At 40.0% G+C, this 20,726-nt stretch overlaps 1 protein-coding gene across 2 annotated transcripts in view; it reads right to left on the bottom strand.

Moving 5' to 3' along the window:
- Positions 1 to 20,726, bottom strand: part of SKAP2 (src kinase associated phosphoprotein 2) — a 151,701-nt gene that overhangs the window by 118,489 nt on the left and 12,486 nt on the right. For both annotated transcript variants that reach the window (XR_016281935.1, XM_089533046.1), the window contains exon 3: positions 13,612 to 13,637. Coding sequence is in view for 1 of the 2 variants with exons in the window: in XM_089533046.1 (XP_089389172.1) it covers positions 13,612 to 13,637 (26 nt within the window). In the remaining variant the exon portion in view is untranslated. The remainder of the gene's footprint in view (positions 1 to 13,611; positions 13,638 to 20,726) is intronic.

Genomic DNA, 20,726 nt, shown 5'->3' with positions numbered 1-20,726 from the left:
AGGAGGGCATTTATCTTTCTGCCTGGTAGCAGTTTTCTTGTACACACTAGAAGAAATTAAAATGGTATAATAGCGTAGGCTCTGTGTTCTAGGCTTCCCTGTATCCCAGGAGTGAGTAATGTTGCACTTTCCATAATCTCTAATCAACACTGCAAATTATTATTATCATTATCATTATTATAATTATTATCCTCATCCTCCTCATCCTCTTAGCAGGCCACATACTGCCCACCCAGCACTAGCCCCCGCAACTGAGACTAAAGACTGAATCTGAGTCTCTCTCTCTCTCTCTCTCAGTCCTCATTTGGAAAAGGTGGTAAAGGCCTTAGTTTTGTTGATTCTCCTCCTGCTCTGGACTGCTGTGCCTTTCTAGCAGTCTGTTTTGTACTTCCACCTTCCTTTCTCTACACCATCTTTGCAAATCTCTGCTAATTTGTGGTGCAATCAAATTATGGCAGTGTTATGGCAGTATAGCTGGGAACCAGAGGCTTTCCAAGTCTTGGAGAGCATGAGGCATCCCAGTAAAGGTTGGAAGTAATGATTAGAAAATAAAACCATGGCTGGCTACTGATCTAAGCCAATCATGGTGGATTCTCAGGTCAGAAAAGTCTTCCTTTTTCATACTATAAATTAAGCTATCTAGCATCCAAAAATAACTGCCACAATAACCTTATGTGTGTCTCCTCAGAGGTCTAAACTGTGTAGACAGGGTTTACATCCTAGCGTATTTAACACTGAGATATTTTTAAAAGGTCACAGAAGGCAAAATTCCTCTCAGTTTCTCCATCCCATCCACAAATCTCTCTGGAGGACAAAAGAATTCTCCTTGAAAATATGCGATATGGCAGAAGGGACTGGAAACTTTTTTTTCTTTAATTTAACTCATCTGACAGCTTAAAATATTGTTAGCATTGGTGGGCTTCCCACTTGAGAACACATTTTTCTTCTTTTCACTTTATGCTGCTGTCTTTCCTTTACTCATATTTTAAAATTCTCTATCTTGCTTTCAGTTGTTTGTACTATATTCCTCCTGTACATGTTCTTTCGTTCATTTCTCTTTGTACTACTTCCAGAGGTCTGTTGGATTCTGAGAGCAATCTTACCATTAAGCCAATAAGATTATTCATATTGTCTCATGCCTTCATCCATCTCTTTTGGCAGCAGTTTCTCCCTGGAACTCAGTGCTTCCAGAAACATGTTTCATTCAGTGCCTTCCTTTCTTTAGCAAGTTTCCCAAGATATCTATATTTTCCTCAGGCCTTCTCTGTGCCAAGGTTTTACTTTACTTAACATCTCACCTTTTTTTGTTTCTTTGCCCCTTCTTTCTTCCTTTTCCCCACTGTTTGCTTCAGTTGTAAGCCTGAGGGGAGGGTTCTGTCACGTCGGTTTTACAGTTTACAGCACTTCGCTTTTGAAGTGTTAGAAGCTTTATTATTATAACACAACCGTTCCTCCCATCTTAAATGTTAGCTTAATGAACAAACCACTTCACAAATGAAACAAACAAGTGGGAATCTTAGCTATTTTTTACACCACAGAGATCCTGCCACTACTGCCATGTCCTAGAATCTTTTTGTACACTTCGGTACTCACCACCATGTAGTGATGGCTTACAACCTGGACTGCATTCAAGAGAGACTGGTTAAATTTATGAAGGATGAAATTACCAACAGCTACCAGTGATGACTAACAGAACCAGAAGTATCATCTTAACACCAGAAAACATCCAGGGGTAGCCATACAGCGAAGTACAATAATTTTGTTGGTCATACAAAATACCAAAACTTTTATTGAGCCACAAAATGCATGATGCAAGTTTTCAAAGCTCCAGGCTTCTTCAACAGGCAAAAGAGTTAAAAATCATACCATGCCGGGGGGGGGGGGGGGGGAGTGATGTTAAGAGTCACAAGCCTACATTTTGTCAAGATGTTGTTGCTCTAAGTTAAAATGGAAGGAGGGTGTCAATGCAGGCACAGGCCATTCCTTTTGGCCATGTGGGTTCTAGAGTCTTAAAGTCCAGGGAATACAATTTGAACTCCATTTGCAACACAAAAAACACTTCCTTTGAGATTCTGGTTGCCTCTGTCCTTTGTGAGGCAGAAAACACTGGATTTCTCAGGAAGCCTCTGCTGTTGCATTTAGACAACTTTTAGGTGCTGTTTAGATAAAACAGGCTAAATGCACACCCTGCTGAAGGAAGTTTTACCTTTGTTGGAGGTAGAAATCTCAAAGATTAGGTCCCAGTCCCTTGGCTCCCTATTTAGGATATCCCTGTGGCAGCTAAAATAAAGTATCATGGAATCCAGAAAAAAAATACACAGAGGTAGCCATGTTGGCTATATAGCAAAGTATAATAACTCTTAATATCAGTTGCTGGAGAACACAGAGTAAAGGGTGCTGCTAACAGGATTTCCATAGTTTTGGCTATAAACAGAATAGCATACTACTTTGGATAGGCCTTCAGCTCCTCTTATCTTCAAATACTTTCTCTATATTTCATGGCACCTTTCATTCTTAAAGGCTTCAAGAAGCATATCTGACAGGTTTCTGCCACACATTTTCAGCTTTCTTAGGCCCAAGCTCAAGGGCTTTTTGTCGAGTTTTGAGGCATCCCTGGGCATCTCATGGGTTCCTTCCACTGTTGGTAGACCTGGAGTCATAGTAACATTGTTACTGATTGAAGTAATAGTTTCATGCAGCATCCAGCAGTTACTTCAAGCAATTCTTTAGATTTCCCACAATGCTCTAAACAATGTTACATCAAGCACACTGTAGGAAGCTCTGTAGTGGTTAAATCAGGCCTTTTAACACTACTTAAATTGCCAAGCCGGGGGGGGGGGGGGTGATTAAGGATGGTGTCCTAGACTGGCAACAGCTGGAGACATACCCACAGGTGAAAGCCACTGACTCCACCTCTGGTGTGAAAGAAAGCCCTCTTAAGTGGGTGAAAAACTTATATCCTTCCATTTGTAAGCAGCCAGGAAAACAACATTGAAACTTGAGGTTTTTATCAACCGCAATTCCATAGGAGAACAGTAGAATCACAGAAGGCAGTATTGGCTGCAGCATTCAGTTTTCCCATTTTCTTTTTAAGGACAGAGTTCTAGCAACTATGACTTCACGGATGTCCCTGGAGGTATATGGCATGATCTCAGAACAGGGTTTCCATGCCTTTTCAGTTCCCTGTGACCAGATTTCGTCCTTTTCCAGGACATGTCCTACATTTCAGTCTTCTATCCAGGAGGAATTCCAAAATGTCCTCCACTTTGAGCATGACTAAGAAGCATGAATTTATATTACTATGGGTGTTTTTGACTGTTATTTTAGAATGTCTTCCACTTTTCTTGACTGCTCTACATTTTGCAATGCCTTGTCATTTTTTGTGGTTATGATATCTGATCACCCTGCCTTTGACTAACAGGAACTGCTACTCCTCTCAGTCTTTCCTGTCCCCTCTGAGCTTAGCTGCAATCTACATAATGGCTGGAGAAAGGGGGAATCCCACAACAGTGTGCTATCCCTCTTAGGGCTCATTTCCACTAGGGTATGAATCGATTTCCTGATTGATTTATGTGTGTGTCATTCACACGGAACCGTTTCAAACCCAACTGCATTCAGTTGGAGTCATGTTAGAGACAAACCCAAAAAAATGTTTTTTTCAGATACTAGTTTTGGGGCAGCTCTTTTGTAAAAAATCGATTCAGAGGAGTGTTCTAACAGTGGGAACAAGGGATCCGATTCACATCTCACACGAAGTTGAAGGTGGTGAGCTGGGCTCCCTTGGTGCCTTGCAAGCCTTCACCTGGCACAGCAGGGCCCTGCTTTTGGGGACCCAGCTTTGGGGCCACTGTGGTCGTGGATGACAGCGGCCCAGAGGGAGCAAGCCGGGTGTGGGACCTCTATAGCCCAGCGGCCACCTCACAGGAATCAGGGCCACTCATCTGGCTTGGCTTTGCCTGCTCCTCCAGGGGTCTCTCCAGGTGGGCATTCTCTTCCTGACCCCCTCCCCCCTCCCTTCCCACTGCCTTCCTCCTTCCTCCTCTTTCTTTCCCAGTGTGATCTCTGAGCCAAAACAGGCCAGGGCAAGGAGGTCCCAGTCCAGCTTGCAAAAGAGCCAGCAGGGCAAGGAGGAGGAGAGGGAGATGGAGTGCAGCTGCCGCTGCCATGGATGGAGAGGGTCCCCCAGAGAGTTCCAGCAAACAGTACCGGGGCGAGGGGCACACCAGAGAGCAGCCCAACAGGAGGAGGAGGAGGAGCCGCCAGGGCCCAAGCCTTCCTGCTATGCCACTGCATCTCCTCTATTGTTGTTGCTGTTGTTGTTGTGTGTCTTCAAGTCATTTCCAACTTAGGGTGCACCTGTCATGGGGTTTTCTTGGCAAGGTTTGTTCAGAAGGAGTTTGCCTTTACTTTCCTCCTCTTCCTCCTTTTCCTGTCATTATCATCTCTCTGTGGCAGCCATTCTTCTTCTCCCCACCCCCACCAATCAATGTGAACGACAAAGAGGAGTAAATGGCCCCGGAGAGATTCAATCACCAAAATAACCTGGTTTCCACACTGGGTTATTTTGTAGTGGGAATGAACCCTTACAAAGCAAAGAATGTTACAACAGCTTTGCCTCAAATGAACAATTCAGACCCATTAGGCTTTGTAGAAGATTTGCATCTAGTGAAGATCAGAACAGCTAGAAGTGGCTTGTTGATATGAATCAAGCCAGTTGCTCATATTTTTGACCCTTCTTGTTGCTGTGGGCATGGGACAGCCATAAGGAGTACCTCCATTTCCAGAAATGATCACTACACCACTATGGCCAATGTGAGAAAAGGGATTTGCACCAAGTCAGTCGTTACTCTGATCCATCAAAGCTTTTCTGATTTTATTCTGCATAATATTCATTTGCAAAGCCTGGTGTATTTTGGTTACTATTTTTAAATAGAAGATCAATTACAATTCCTTAATGTTATGGAAAAACCAATATGTGAAATACCACAGAAATCTATTAGATTTACAGAGTAGCATTAAAAACCACAATCAAGACAACTATCTTTTATATTTTTCCTATGCTAATCCCTTCAATGTTAAGGGGATGACTTCCTCTCCAAAATATTTAGACAAAATATGTAACAGATTTGGACAAAGCATGATGGATATGTGGATGGGTACAGCTCCTTAATATCAATCCCCCCTAAAAAGGTGCCCTTCAAATGGTCAACAGTGCCATGTAAGCCTATAGGGAAAGGAAGGCAAAGTGTGACCATGACCCATGCGAGGTCATCCAGGGATGTTTTTGTGGCCACCAGAATACCCCAAGAGTTTTTTTTAAAATGCTCCCATATGCCTCCATAAATTCTCTAGGGCGCATGGAGCATTTTGCCATTTCCCATCCCATATACACTGGCATTTTAGGCCTCTGGAGGCCTTTTTTAGGAACATAAAATAAAAGCAAAAAAAAAAAAAAGACTCTCCTGGGTCTAAATGACATTGTTGTTGTTGTTGTTGTTGTGGTTGTGTACCTACAAGTCCTTTCCGACTCACCCCTAAGGCAAACCTATCATAGGGTTTTCTTGGCATGTTTCTGCAGAGGGGTAGTGCCATTGCCATCACCTGACACTGAGAGTGTGTGACTTGCCCACGGTCATCCGATGCCTTAGGGAGGCCCCAAATGTAGTAAAAATGCCCCCACAGCCCCTAGGGGATATTTGGGGATAAAAACTGATATATTTTTGGCAGGGGTGTGGCCCTCTAAGATCTTCTATGGGGCTAATATGACTTACCACCTTTCACCAGTTGCCCTTCCCTCTGCTAGGTCTCTCACCATCCCCAAATTATATGACCAGGGAATCTTTTATAAAACAAGACATGAGTTCATGTTTGAAAAAAGGCCCTTCCTGGGACTGAATGAGCTGAGGGAAGTGATAGTAAAATTGGCTCCCATGCCCCCCAAAGGCACAAGGTGTGCTTGCGAATAAGACAATTCAAGGGCTAAATCAGCCTTCTGACATCCAGAAGGAGGCATGTGTGGCTGCCACACCACTGGATTGCCCCCCCCCCCCAATTTAGAGCATTTTTAAATGAAGTCAACAACTGGGTGAAATACCAAGGCAATGTTCCATGCAATGAAAAATGGTGCTTACCATAAAAATAACGTTTTAAAAAATCACTGTGAGAACCAGATCTGGATTTGTTGTGGTAAAAATGCAACGCATTTCACTTTTAACAGATCCAAATCCACTAAGTGTAAAAAAAACTCACTTAGATAAATAGTTATTTGTGGGGTTTTGGGGCTATGAGGCTGTCTTCTAGAAGAGTTTATTCCTGACGTTTCACCAGTACCTTTAGCTGGTATCTTCAGAAGATGCCAGCCACAGCTGCTGGTGAAACATCAAGAATAAATGTCAGGAATAAACATCAGGAACAAACTTTTCTAGAACACGGCTCATAGCCCGAAAAAACCACAAAAAAATATGGATGTCAGCCGTGAAAGCCTTCGACTTCACACTTAGATAAATAGTTTCACAGATTTTGAGCTATGGCCAGCCTAGTTTATGAATTATCAGAAGGTACTGCCTTTGAAACTATAAATGCTACTCAACCATTCAGTCCAAGGAGTCACCGTTGAGTAGTCCAAGCCACAAATTATGTCCCCTCGACAGGAGCCATGTGCCTAATACTATTTCTGGGAGGGAAAAAGACATCAATAAATGAAAGTGTTCAACTGGTATCTATGTAATAGAAAGCTGAACTACAAAGGAACAACGAGCATCAGGTAAATGTATCCAGTACAATTTGCCGACATAATTGAAAGCATTACAGCCTAATCAGACATCTAAAAGCAAGGCATGTTCAAACGAAATGTCTATAGACTCATTAGCGGGCAGCCATTCCATTATAATCATGCATAATGTCAGCAGTGCCTTGAGCCTGTGCCAATGACAACAGCATAAATTTTGCATCTCATTTCTCCAGTCATAAAATTAATGATCAGTTTAAATATACTTCTTTACAAAAAGTTATTACACAAAGAAAAGGCACAAATGTATCCCTGTGATGCAGCCAGGAGGATAATTAAGAGGCTAATGCTCATTAATATGGTTTCCCCTGAACAACCTTTGATTTATCCTAGAACTTTAAAAAAAGTTTCATTAATTAAACACGGTTAATGGTTACCGGAAAAAATATACTGCTCCTATTTTCTTTCTTCCGTGATTTAATCACTTATGTTTCGATAGTAGAATATTTTAAGTTGTTCCCAATATGGCAAACAGTACCTGACCCTTCTTTATTAAACCGTGTCTTTTAAATTTTAGTATGTATTTGCTTATTGATCGTCACGGATAATGGTGTTGCACTAATACGGGAAGCAAGACACTTAAATCTATTATGAATGAAATCTACCCTTTAACTCCCAGTTATCACAAAAAAGATTTCAGAGTGACTCTGCATCAGCTGGACATCAAGGAATTAGTATTTTATAATGCATTATAACACAAAAACTCTTTCATCTATGCTCTTCACAACAATTGGTTTAGAATGAAATGTTTTGCCTATATTTGCCTTCTGCCACAGAACATGCAAGACTACACGCATTGACATAAATTTCAGTCAATGCTTTCAAAGCAAAGTGTTGTTACTGGGAGGCTGCCAAATCCCTAGATGCATATACAGTGTTCCAATACCATGTTAAGCAATAGTGGTTTAGGAATGAAATTTCTCAAAATTCATCTTGAATTTACAGCTGGCCTTAGCTACTTCAGCTTTTGCTACACTATGCCACATTACTAAGGAAAGACTCATTCTTCCTGAATCAGAACAACTTTGCCAGCACAGTTACTATTATGCAAATACATTTACTGGATGAGAGGCATGCTCATACATACATTTTTCACATGTTAATTCCCTGCTTAGCTCAATTCCAATAAAAGAACAAAGGATCCCGTGGCAGTTTAAAGACTAATTTTATTACAACCTAAATTCTTGCGGTCTTTAAGTAATTTCATCAGAGATGTGTATGAATGTGTCATAAAACACTACAATAAATACATTACTCAATAATATACAAAGCACTGCATAGCAGCTGGCACAGATATATTTGTTAGTTTCCCATCCTGCGTAAATATCTCACACTTTTGTCCGATGGCCTAATTATCTGAATTGCAGTTTGCAAAAATAGTTGAAGTAAGCAAAATTCACATGGTTTACTTTTTATAAACAAATGCAAAACTTTTCTTAGTCATTTTTATTAGAATACCTGAAAGTATTTACAAATCTGAACAGCATTTTAATGCTCAAAACTGTTAGCACACTAGTTTTTGCATGCCAAGAGAGCTACGTCTTGCCTGCAGGCACTGTATAGAGTCATCTGAAAAGGTTACAATTTAGAAAATGGTTTTATCTCCAATAGTTATGCTTCCAAGTTAACAGGGTAAAGGGAAGAATTTTTTGAGAATTCCGTAGAATTGTATCTTTGGTAGAGAAGTACAGCAATAGAAAATTTTCCATTACATAACATTTCCCACAGGACTCCCACCCTACATCACTGGTTAATAATTAGGTTCTAGAAGGGTGACTATAATAAGACTGTAGCTGAAAAAACAACCGAATTCTGTGGCATGTGTAAAAATGTGTAAGTGTGTGTAAACATGTGTAAAAGTCTAAGACATTTTTTCACATATTTCATGCACTGTATCACATCTCCACAAATGCAGGAAGGGTTATCCTTCATAAGTATATAAAAAGAAAGAAAAATTTGTGCACTTGATGAACTCAAGACAGTCAAACATACAGACACATAAATGAAAAAGTGAGGATGACAGTAAGAAGGCCTTCCTTACCCTGGTGCCCTCCAGATGATATAGACTGCATCTCGGATTAGCCCTATCCAATAAGGCCAGAAAAAATGGCAGCTGTACACCAAAAATGTCATACTGGGTGAAGCTGAAGGAAGCTGACTGAGGCTTTTAAAAATTGTTGTACTGGAGTAATGGAAGTACACACATGTTATTAATTCATCATCAACTAACCCATAGACAGAATGGGTATTATTTTGCCTTAAAGTTTGCAACATGGGTCAGACTTAAGGATACTCAACTTCACACAGAAAAATGGATGTGATTCTAGGATTCCCTTGCCCAAATCTAACATGCTGTTTGGCAAGGGTGGAAACATGCAGTTGGAAAACGTTACTGGGACTATATATCCTAGATGCCCACAGTAACCATGGCCACAATGCTAGGTTACAGAGTCTGAATAATATGATCCAAAAAGCAATTTTTCCAAGTTATGAGACCTTCAGGTGTTACTGGACTATGACAACTCTCATTTGTTATCCATAGCAATGGATAGTTCAACATCTGGAAGACCATGAAAATTTTCACATCCAATTACCACCCTTCCCAAATTGACTTTTTCCTCACAGGGAAGACATGGTATATTTTCTTCTGTAAACTGAAAAGCAGCCAGGAGTGAGGTTTTGGTCAGAAAAAGAGCCAGAGATTTTTCCCCCCACTGTTGTTTACTTTCTGCATCTCATCTATATGTAGTCTGGCTTTTAAGATGCTAATAGCATTAAAATAGTCAGAGCAATGCAAAAAAATGCATAAATGGCAAAGCTTCAAACTAACAGTACATACCACCAGTCCAAGAAACAAGACAGGACAGAAAGGGAACTGTGAAACAAGTGTATGCAGCCATAAATCATCAACTATGCATGTAGCTCATGCAAGCTTTTTAGCATGTCAGCAATATCTCCTCCTTTCATGGACTTGCACACTGTACACAGGAAGCATTCAGACTTGAATATTCACAAAAAAATCTGCATTTACTTACATACATTGCTCAAGTCCAGACTCCAAGGAGCACATTTACACTGGAATAAAGATGAATCTTAAATTGCTAGATTAATTACAAGCCACAAAACCAATTACTATCATACACAACCACCATTCAAGATGGTTGTTCTGATAATCCCATCCTCTAATGCTACGGAATGTGAGCAGGGAAGCCAGAACTACATCAGCACATCTCTTCTGTAAAAGTTAAAAGCCCACCAGTGAGCTATTTGGCAAAGAATCAAGAGGTGAAAGGCATGCAATTGGCCCAGCTACACATCTAGAATCACAGAGTTGAAAGATACCCCAAAGGTGACCTAGTCCATTTCAGAAAGTGCAGAAATAGACACTTAAACATCACAAGAAGTGGTCATATACTGTAACCTCTGTTTTGAAAACTTCCAATGAAGAATGGGCCTATAGCAGCACTGACAAACAACATATTCTCAGAAGAGAAGCTGGTGTCAGGAGGGGGAGCAAATAAACATTCACACATACACTAGACATACTCAGGTCTTAAAAGAGACTTACAGGGAAGAGAAGCAAAGAGGTGATGAATCCATTTGCCTGCTTTCCCTACCAAAAAGTTAATCACTCAGATTGCAACTTTGAAACATGACTCCCTTGTTCACAGTGTCAGCAGCTGGATTGACAACTCTCTCTCTCTCTCTCTCTCTCTCTCTCTCTCTCTCTGTATGTGTGTGTGTGTGTGTATAGTACCTACCTGCACATGCTTTCCCGCATCCAGCTAGGAATATATACAGTATGCAAAAACTTGTTTATTTATGCATATATTGGGAAACTAGTTAATGTAATTTTGAGATTTAGATGTCTGCACAGTATGGTGTACTGGTTTGAGTGTTGGACTGTGACTCTGGAGGCTAAGGTTCAGTTCCCTGCTCAGTCAGGCAACCCACTGGGGCTGCATCCTCACTGCAAAAATAATCCAGTTTGACACTGCTATTTAACCGACATAGATCCATGCTATGAAATCCTGAGAATTGTAGTTTGTTGTGCCACCAGAGCAGAGATCTGGTGCCACAACAAACTATAGTTCCCAGAATTCCACAGCACTGAGCAATGGCAGTGAAAGTGGTGTTAAACAAGATTATTTCTGTAGTGCAGATGCAGCCTGGGTGACCTTTGACAAGTCACATCCTCTTCACCTCAGGGGAAGATAATAGCACAAACGTTCTCTGAGTAAACCTTGCCAAGAAACCCCATGATAGGTTTACCGTAGGGTCCCCTAAACCAGGGATTGGGCTGCAACCTCCAGTCCTAGAGGGGTTCACGCTCTCCTCAAAGGACTGTGTTCGCAATCTGGGGGTGCTTCATGATCCGTTGCTTCAGATGAGAAATCAGGTGAATGCGACAGTCAAGAGCGCCTGCTACCAGCTTCAGCTGATATGCCAGCTGTGCCCTTTCCTGGAATTGGATTACCTCAAAACTGTAGTACATGGACTGGTAACCTCAAGACTTGACTTTTGCAATGCGCTCTACATGGGGCTACCCTTGTGCCTAGTCCAAAAACTTCAATTGGTACAGAATATGGCGGCCAGATTGATCACTGGAACATCTAGGAGTGACCATATGACACCAATATTAAAGTCACTCCACTGGCTGCCTATTAGTTTTAAAGCCCTACATGGCTTGGGCCCAACCTATCTAAGGGATCGCCTACTTCCATATAATCTGCCCCATACTCTCAAGTCCTCTGGGAAGAATTTATTGCAACTTATAAAAACTAGACTGACTTCAACTTCCCAGAGGGCCTTTTCTGCAACCGCTCCCAGTCTGTGGAATGGCCTGCTGGACGAGATCTGTCAAATCATCAACATAGACAGCTTCAAGAAAGCTATCAAGACGGATCTCTTCCGGCAGGCCTTTCCAGAATAAACTACTTGGCCATGTAGTGATTGCCACTTTTATTGACTCTGCCACTTTTATTGGTTTTAATTGTTATGTAATTTTAAATTCTATATTGTTTAATTGTCTTTTAAGCGGGGGATCTTTTATATATATGGATGTATTTTAACTCTTGTAAGCCGTTTTGATTGTTTTTAACAAAAAGCGGGATATAAATCAAAGTTTTATTTATTATTTATTTATTGAAAGCACACATCATCAACAACAACAACCTGCAGAAATAAACTGTTGCTCTGAATGCAGAAATCCCATGTGTCTCCATCAATTTGAGCAATCATTTTCAGTAACTGTTCATTAGCATTTGCTCTGCAACACAGGTCAATTTGTTTGTTTTTAAACCCAATGCACAACAGCTTTACTAAAGAAGAAAAGGGGGGATTTTAAAATACACTTGCTTTCATTCTTTAATTTCCAAATTCAGTCAAGACTGCAGTACTAAAACATCTAGACATACATGTACACAAAATTAGCTCTAAAAGTGAACATACACATGCATGACACGTTGAACGCCTCTTCCATTTCACAGCTTTGCCATTAAACACTGGCAAAAAATAAAATAAAACTGCAGCTAAACCAAACTGGTAAGACATTCCAAAAAACTTCTATTGAAAGCTAGTACATAAACTCTTAAAATAAAATCAAGTAAATACGGGTTACTACCTTCGATTCCAGATATAGTATGGAGGTTTGCGGCAGGAGTGGGGGCTACTGTAGTTTCACATATGCTTTTTTGACCTCATGCCTGACCCTCATGCCAGCATTCACCAGCTGCAGGTCATGACCTCACAAATTAACATCATGAAAATAAGGGCCATTTCAGTTCAGCTTCAGAACAAGCCACTGTATCAGCCTGAGTTTAATGACACCATAAAGGTCTGTTTCAATATCCCCACAGAAGAGAATAGTAAACCTCATTCCAGTTTCCTATTACAGCATTTCAGACCTTTTCCCCATATGCTAATGGCTGAAAATAAGGTACAGTGTTGGCAAAAACAGAAAACAAATTTTCTTCAGTGTCTTCAGAAGGAAGACACTGTATATAAAAATGTAATTTAGGTTTTTATATATGCTGTTATGGAATTGTACTTAAATGTACTAAGTAATGTAATGTCTCTTGGAGTCTCAATCCGTGTGTACGTGTCTCCTGGTTGCCTGGTGACCCCATGAATTTTTCATCAGATTTTCTTAGGCAAGGAATACTCAGAGTTTGTTTTGCCAGTTCCTTCCTCTGACATATAGCCTACAGCACCTGGTATTCATTGGTGGTCTCCCATCGAAGTACGATCCATTTAGCTTCCAAGATCAGATGGCATCTGGTGCCTTTCAGGCAATAATCCCCAAATTTTGGTCCTCCAAATGTTCTTGATTTCAGTTCCCAGAATTCCTTACTGTTGGCCAAGCCAGCTGGGACTTCTGGGAAATGAAGTTCAAAGTATGGGAACCACTGCTTTAGGGTATTTAGGCGCCAAGTAATATCTACGGTGAATAAATTCAAATTGTGCTAAAACATTTGTTGTCTTTGAGGTTCGTGACAAAGAGCAGATCTTAATGCACTGCTGAAGCAAATAAGTCAGTTGTTAAATCTGCAACATTTGGGGCTAGATCACATTGTGACACTGGTTGTATATCTTTCAAAAAGATAAAAATTTAACAAAAAGGGGGAAAGTCAAAGCTTTCCACTTCTCTCCCAGCAGGGGGAGCCAGCATCCTCAACCATGAGAGAGTCAATGCATGTACAAGACATGCTTGAGTCCTGTGGGTTTTTTCAATCTGTATTTGATTGAATAACCCTATTATCAGTTTGGATGACTGTTAATGAGTAAATATTTAAGCTACATAAAAATTAGAATCATATCCTTACCTTTTTCAGAAAATTCTTGAGGGTAACTGCAAAAGAAGAGGGGGGGAGACTACTTTACGTATTTAAAGCAACTGAAGGAGTCTGTATTTTTTTAGAACAGCAACAAAAACCAAAAACAAACCAAAATTCACTTTGAATAACATTTTAGTGTTTACTGCAGTTATCCAGAAAAATCTATTCCAGGTTTTAACACTCAAGAGGTTAACATGTGTATAATGAACAGCCCCAGCAAACAACATCTGTATCTGGTCAGGACACACATGGTTTTCAACTTGGAAAAAAATCAATATATTAATTCTGAAAACTGGGCAGGTGTTTAAGTATAACTGTGAAATACATACAGGCAGATAAAAAATACTAGGTATCATTTATATAAATCTCATGAACAAAGAAATCAATTACATTGAACATGGTAAGAACAATATGAAATCACAAATAAATAAAAATTACTAAAATCCCAAGAACAAACATGAATACCCAATGCTATTCAGCAAGAATGCTTGTATACTACAGCCTTCCCACTACTCACAGCAAGCTGACAGGTTGCTGATCCATCTAACTCAGCATTGTCTACACTAAGGACAGAAATAGTGTAGCCAGCTGTTGCTAGACTGCAAGCAAATAGTAAGGAATGCTGGAAATTGTCATTACCATATGATGGCTATGGATGATGAGTATTTTAAGCCAAAATGTTCTGGAGTTGCCCCATGTCTGAGGATCCCAATCTACCTCTTAGTTCAGGAAATGTAAAGGCACAAGATACCTTTGAGGCACATACAAAATAATCCAAAGAGAACTAGCAGCAATCATTTAAACCACTGGTTCCCAATCTTTGGTATTCCATGTGTTTTGGACTGTTGGTCCCAGGAGTCCCAGCCCACTTAGACAGCAGTCAAGAATTATGGGAGCTGAAGTCAAAATCATCTGGAGGATCAAAGGTTGGGGGAACCACTGTTTAAAGCAACAAGGATCTGAAAACAGAGTGAGAATAGTGTTGCTTAGTTTGGAAGTGCAGTTGATCATTACAACAGAAAAGTGTAGCCATGAACAAGTTGGAATCCTTTGCTTTTCTTTTAGACTAAATGTCATTTTCCATATCATCTGAATCCCAGAAACTGAATTAATTTCAATTGCAGCTTTCATGAAACAAAGCAACTTCAGGGCGGCGGCTCTCTAGGCGGCGGCGCGGAGGAGAGAAGGAAGGGCCGGAACAGCTGGGGCTTCAAAAGCCCTCAACGCTCCCTCTTTCCCTGGCGGCGGCTCTCTTGGCGGCGGCGCGGAGGAGAGAAGGAAGGGCCGGAACAGCTGGGGCTTCAAAAGCCCTCAACGCTCCCTCTTTCCCTGGCGGCGGCTCTCTAGGCGGCGGCGCGGAGGAGAGAAGGAAGGGCCGGAACAGCTGGGGCTTCAAAAGCCCTCAACGCTCCCTCTCTCCCTGGCGGCGGCTCTCTTGGCGGCGGCGCGGAGGAGAGAAGGAAGGGCCGGAACAGCTGGGGCTTCAAAAGCCCTCAACGCTCCCTCTTTCCCTGGCGGCGGCTCTCTAGGCGGCGGCGCGGAGGAGAGAAGGAAGGGCCGGAACAGCTGGGGCTTCAAAAGCCCTCAACGCTCCCTCTCTCCCTGGCGGCGGCTCTCTAGGCGGCGGCGCGGAGGAGAGAAGGAAGGGCCGGAACAGCTGGGGCTTCAAAAGCCCTCAACGCTCCCTCTTTCCCTGGCGGCGGCTCTCTTGGCGGCGGCGCGGAGGAGAGAAGGAAGGGCCGGAACAGCTGGGGCTTCAAAAGCCCTCAACGCTCCCTCTTTCCCTGGCGGCGGCTCTCTAGGCGGCGGCGCGGAGGAGAGAAGGAAGGGCCGGAACAGCTGGGGCTTCAAAAGCCCTCAACGCTCCCTCTTTCCCTGGCGGCGGCTCTCTTGGCGGCGGCGCGGAGGAGAGAAGGAAGGGCCGGAACAGCTGGGGCTTTGAAAACCCCCAAAGCTTTCGGCTTCTCTCAGAAGCAACGACTTGGGACGGTGGTATAAGAGGGAGAAGGCTGGTGACGTGTATTGGCAGCAGTGAAATATCCCCAGAGTCCACACTTATTCACTATATATCCTCCTAAAGGCGCTGCCAGAAGACAGAAGAGTAGGGAGAATAGGCATTTTTATTTTTATTTTTATGAACTAACCTAGGTTTTGTGGCTCTTCGCTCCTCAATATTTAATTTTATACCGCCCACACGGGGGGTGGATGCAAGCGCTTTGGCTAGGGGGGGGTAAGAGTCCCTTCCCTAGTCACTCCCCCTTTGGTGTTTCCTCCTCTAACCCTGAAGTCCACAGGACACAGGACTGAGAAGGAGAATTTCCCAACACCATTCAAGGTGTGGGAATGGTTGGGGGCTCGCGAGGGTCTCAGTAACCCCTCCTGATTTATTTCCCTTTGCTGGAGAGCAGGGGAAGGGACAGGTGGGAGGTGGGGACCAAAGAGCAGCCAACACTAAGGGAGGTAACTCTGTTCTAGCTTGCAAATAACACTCCTCAAAGCTCTGAAATTAGCTATTTAATGACATTAGGAGTTTATATTAGGGATTTTAACAAGGAATAATTGTTAATTCGAAATGAAGTTGTAATAGGATTTATATAATTGGACACTCTTTAAAGGATAAGTATAGAAGAAAAAGTTGAAACTGTGCAAAGTATCAAGTCTAATATATGGGTATTTTGGAACCTGCATTAGAGAATGGAAAGTAGTCGGTTGTAGGTAAAAGGGAAAAGTATCATACGACGTAAAATTTTAAGTTAGTTCCCAGGAAAGCAAGGAAGAGAATCTGAACAGGCTGAATCTTCCAAGGATCTGGAAGATAGGAAAAGGGGAGGCCTAGTGGTTGTATTATTTGGATATTTGCTCCTAAGTTAGTATATTCTTGAATTAGATTCGTATGGTAACAAATAAAATAGGAAGTAGAGGCTTAAGATTAGTTATAAGCTAGAAGATATAAACATAATCGGTTACATATTTAGGGGAAAAAAAGGGGGGAAAGAAAAATTGAAAACGAGAGAGAATAAAATGGCCTCGGGCATCCGCTCCAGAAACCAAGCACAAGAGCAATATTCAGATCCCAGAAGGGGACCTGACGAATCTACCAGTAAACAGGATATTAATCTAATAATTCTAGAAGAACTAAGGGAATTTAAGAAACTTTTCAAAAAGGAAATCAGGGAGGAATTGAAGGAAACTAGGGAAGAAATAAGATCAGACACCCATAAAGAGATAGAAAGCTTAGTATGTAAGATTGACAGAATAACAGGAGAATTCAAGGATATAAAAACGGAGGTAGAACAATTGGCCGCTCAAACAAAAGATTTGGAAATAAAAACTAACCGAATAATGAGTGATCATCGTAATGTAAATATGAGCTTTCTGTTACAAGAGGTCAGATATAGAGAAAGAAATCTTAAATTAAGGGGCCTACCTGAGGTAGAGAAAGAGCAACTCTATGAACGCATAATTCCAGCTTTGGCAAAATATATTGACATATCAGAAGAAACTCTGAATTTGCAAACAGAAAAAATATTCCGAATCAATTCCAAAGTAGCTAAAGAAAAGAATTTAGATAGGGATATAGCAATATGTTTCACCAATGCTAGACTTAGAAATAAGGTGTGTTACCGAAATTTAGAGGAAAAATTAATGGTTGAAGACAAAGAAATTGAGATTTATAAAGACATACCCATACAGATTCTGAGGAGGAGACAAGAATATCGATTTCTAACCCAAGTACTTCAAAAAAATAACATAAAGTACAGGTGGGATACCTTCGAAGGTATCTCATTTTCATATAGGCAAACAAGATACAAAATAGACAGTCTAGATAAAGCCAATGATTTCTACAAGAGATTCACGGATAAAGAAAATAAAAAAGGAGAGGAAGGGACAAAAGGGAGAAAGGGTCCAAAGGAAAAGTCAGAAGCAAAAGGGGCTAAAGATACAGATAAGAGAAAAGAAACCCCTACCCAAGAAGTTCAATAAATAAATAAAATAAAAAAAAAAAGGGAGGGGGAGGGAAAGAAAAAAAAAAGAGAAAGAAAGGGGGGAAAAAGGAGCAGGAAGGAAATGAGAGTCAAAATAGGATCTCTAAATGTCAGAGGCCTAAATAAAACACAGAAAAGAAAGCTTATCTTTCATTACCTGGGAAAGTGTAAAAATGATATTGTGTGCATTCAAGAAACTAAAATAAAAGAAAATGAAATAAATCTTTTGAAACATCACAGTTTAGGCCGTTTGTTTTGTTCATTGGATAAAAAGAAAAGACGAAGAGGAGTGGCAATATTTGTTAACAGGAAATTTGAAAGTAAAGAACTCTTTAAAGATGAGGAGGGAAGATATGTAGCAATTCAAATTAACCTTCATAACCAAAAATTAAATATTATATGTGTGTACGGGCCTTTAGAGAAAAAAGATCAATTTTACAAAAGATTAGCACAGGATTTGGCACAAATAGAAGGAGACAGAACGATTTTGGCAGGGGACTTTAATGGAGTACTCCTTCCTAAAAGGGATAGAAGAACAAAAATAACAAAAATCAAAAAGAATCAGGGGAAACTACCGTCTAGTTGTTTTGAAATGATAAAAGAGAATGGTCTTGTGGATATATGGACATATTTATATAAAGAGAAAGATGGATTTACATATTACTCTGATGCCTACAAGTCATCATCGAGGCTAGATATGTTTCTGGTAACAAAAAAACAGCTTCCTCTAATAAAAAAAATGGATATAGCTCCAAGAGAAGTATCTGATCATAACATGATCGAGATGCTAATGGAAATAGAAGACGGTAAGAAAGAATGGATATGGAAACTAAATGAGAATTTACTTGATAGTGACAAAATAGTAAAAGAATTAAAGGAAGATATAAATCTTTTTCTAAAAGAAAACCTTAATGGAGAAGTGAAAGATAGAACAGTATGGGATACGTGTAAGGCCGTAGTTAGAGGGATATTAATAAAAAAGGCAGCAGAGGTAAAGAAGCAAAAACATGAAAAACAAGATGAAATGAGAGCAGAAATGAGGAGGCTGGAAGCAAAAATGCAAAGGAAGCCAAATAATAAAGAACTTAAAAATCAATATAAAACATTAAAAAGGAAGCTTCAAGAGGATAATATAGAAGAAATGGCGAAAAAGATAAAAATTACTAAACAAAGGTATTTCGAGCAAGCGAATAGAACAGGAAGATGGTTAGCTTCTAGACTTAAGAGAGAATCAGAAAAAATAACAATATCAGAAATAAATTATAAAGGTAAAAGAATACTAAATCAAAAAGAAATTAAAAAAGCATTTGGGGAATTTTACCAAGACTTATTTAAAGAAAAGGGAGATAAAGAAGAAAAAAGATGTAGAATAACACGTTATTTAACCAACAAAGAAGGAAGTATCTTGAAGCTAAGTGAATATCACAGAGAAGAACTGGATAAGCCAATCTCAGAGGAAGAAATAACAGAAGCTATAGATATGTTAAAAGCAGGAAAGGCTCCCGGTCCAGACGGATACTCAACAAAATTCTATAAAACTTTTAAAAATGAAATTAAGAAAATACTATGCAGTACATTTAATAAAGTGAAAACAGAAGGGAAACCAGAATCTTGGAATTTTGCTAATGTAGTTTTAATACCCAAAGAGGGGAAAGACACAAAGGAATTGACTAACTACAGACCAATAGCCTTACTGAACCAAGATTATAAAATCTATACATGGATAATAGGTAATAGACTGAAAAAAGTATTAAGGGAAATCGTTCATTCTGATCAGAAAGGCTTCCTTCCTGGGAGGCAGATAAGAGATAATATAAGATCCTTGTTAAACATCATCGAGTATTATAACATTCACAATGGGAAGAAAGCTGCACTGTTATTTCTTGACGCCGAAAAGGCGTTTGACAATATTAATTGGCAATTTCTCATAGAAGTTTTAAAGAAAATGGATGTTGGGAGAAACCTGTTAACCATTATCGAACAAATTTATAAGCCTCAAACAGTACAATTGATCGTGAATGGAGAAAAGACAGATAAAATCATAGTGGACAAGGGCACCAGACAAGGTTGTCCCTTGTCCCCATTATTATTCATAACAGTGTTAGAGATATTGAATAACTCCATTAGAAATAATAACGAAATAAGCGGTACAAGAATCAAGGGGCATGTCCACAAACTGAGAGCATATGCCGATGACTTGGTCATAATTCTTGAAGATCCAATCAGGGGAATAAACGAACTTTTAAAAGAATTAAAAGATTTTGCATTGGTTTCCGGATTTAAAATTAACAAAACTAAAACACAGATGATGATAAAAAATTTAAATAGTAGTGAAAGAGAAGAATTAATCTTAAGATCAGGCATAGAAATAAAGAAAAAAGTGAAATACTTGGGCATTTGGCTCTCAGATAAGAATCAGAATTTATTTGAGGATAATTACAAAAAAGCATGGAGACAAATAAATAATGATCTGATTCGGTGGAACAAATTTGATCTTTCCTTATTTGGAAGGATAGCTGTCATCAAAATGAATGTATTACAGAGACTTATGTTCCTGTTTATAAACTTGCCAATCATTACTAAAGAAACTATTTTTAAAGAATGGGAGAGTGCTATATTAAAATTTGTATGGAGGGGAAAGAGAGCTAGAATACAAGGAGTAATTTTGAAAAAGGAAAAAGCTCTAGGGGGATGTGCCTTACCTGATTTAAGATCTTATTTTAGAGCCTGCAGTTTAATGTGGATTCAGGAATGGGTAACATTGTCAAATAAACGGTTGCTTAATCTAGAGGCAGTTAATTTAAAATTTGGTTGGCATGCGTATTTGTGTTATAATAAAGAAAAAGATAATAGAGAATTTAACAACCATTTAGTAAGAAGAGCTTTGTTGCAAACATGGAAAAAAGTCAGTCAGAGGGTATATTTTGGTCTACCCCAGTGGACCTCAACTCAGGAAGCCTTTTTTGGAAAAGAAGACTATAGGACAGAGTGGCTGAGATACAAAGACTTATTAAAAATCAACATAGATGGGAAGATAATAATAAAAGAACATGAAGAATTATACAAAATCGGTAATAAGATCAGCTGGTTTAGATACATGCAAATTGCACAAAAAGC

Source organism: Sceloporus occidentalis, unplaced genomic scaffold (genome assembly GCF_023333645.1).
Source record: "Sceloporus occidentalis isolate IW3139 unplaced genomic scaffold, rSceOcc1.0.p SCAF_7, whole genome shotgun sequence".
NCBI classification, from domain to species: Eukaryota; Metazoa; Chordata; class Lepidosauria; order Squamata; family Phrynosomatidae; genus Sceloporus; species Sceloporus occidentalis.
Note: the sequence above shows the minus strand (reverse complement) of the source record. Positions and strands in the feature narration are given on the sequence as shown.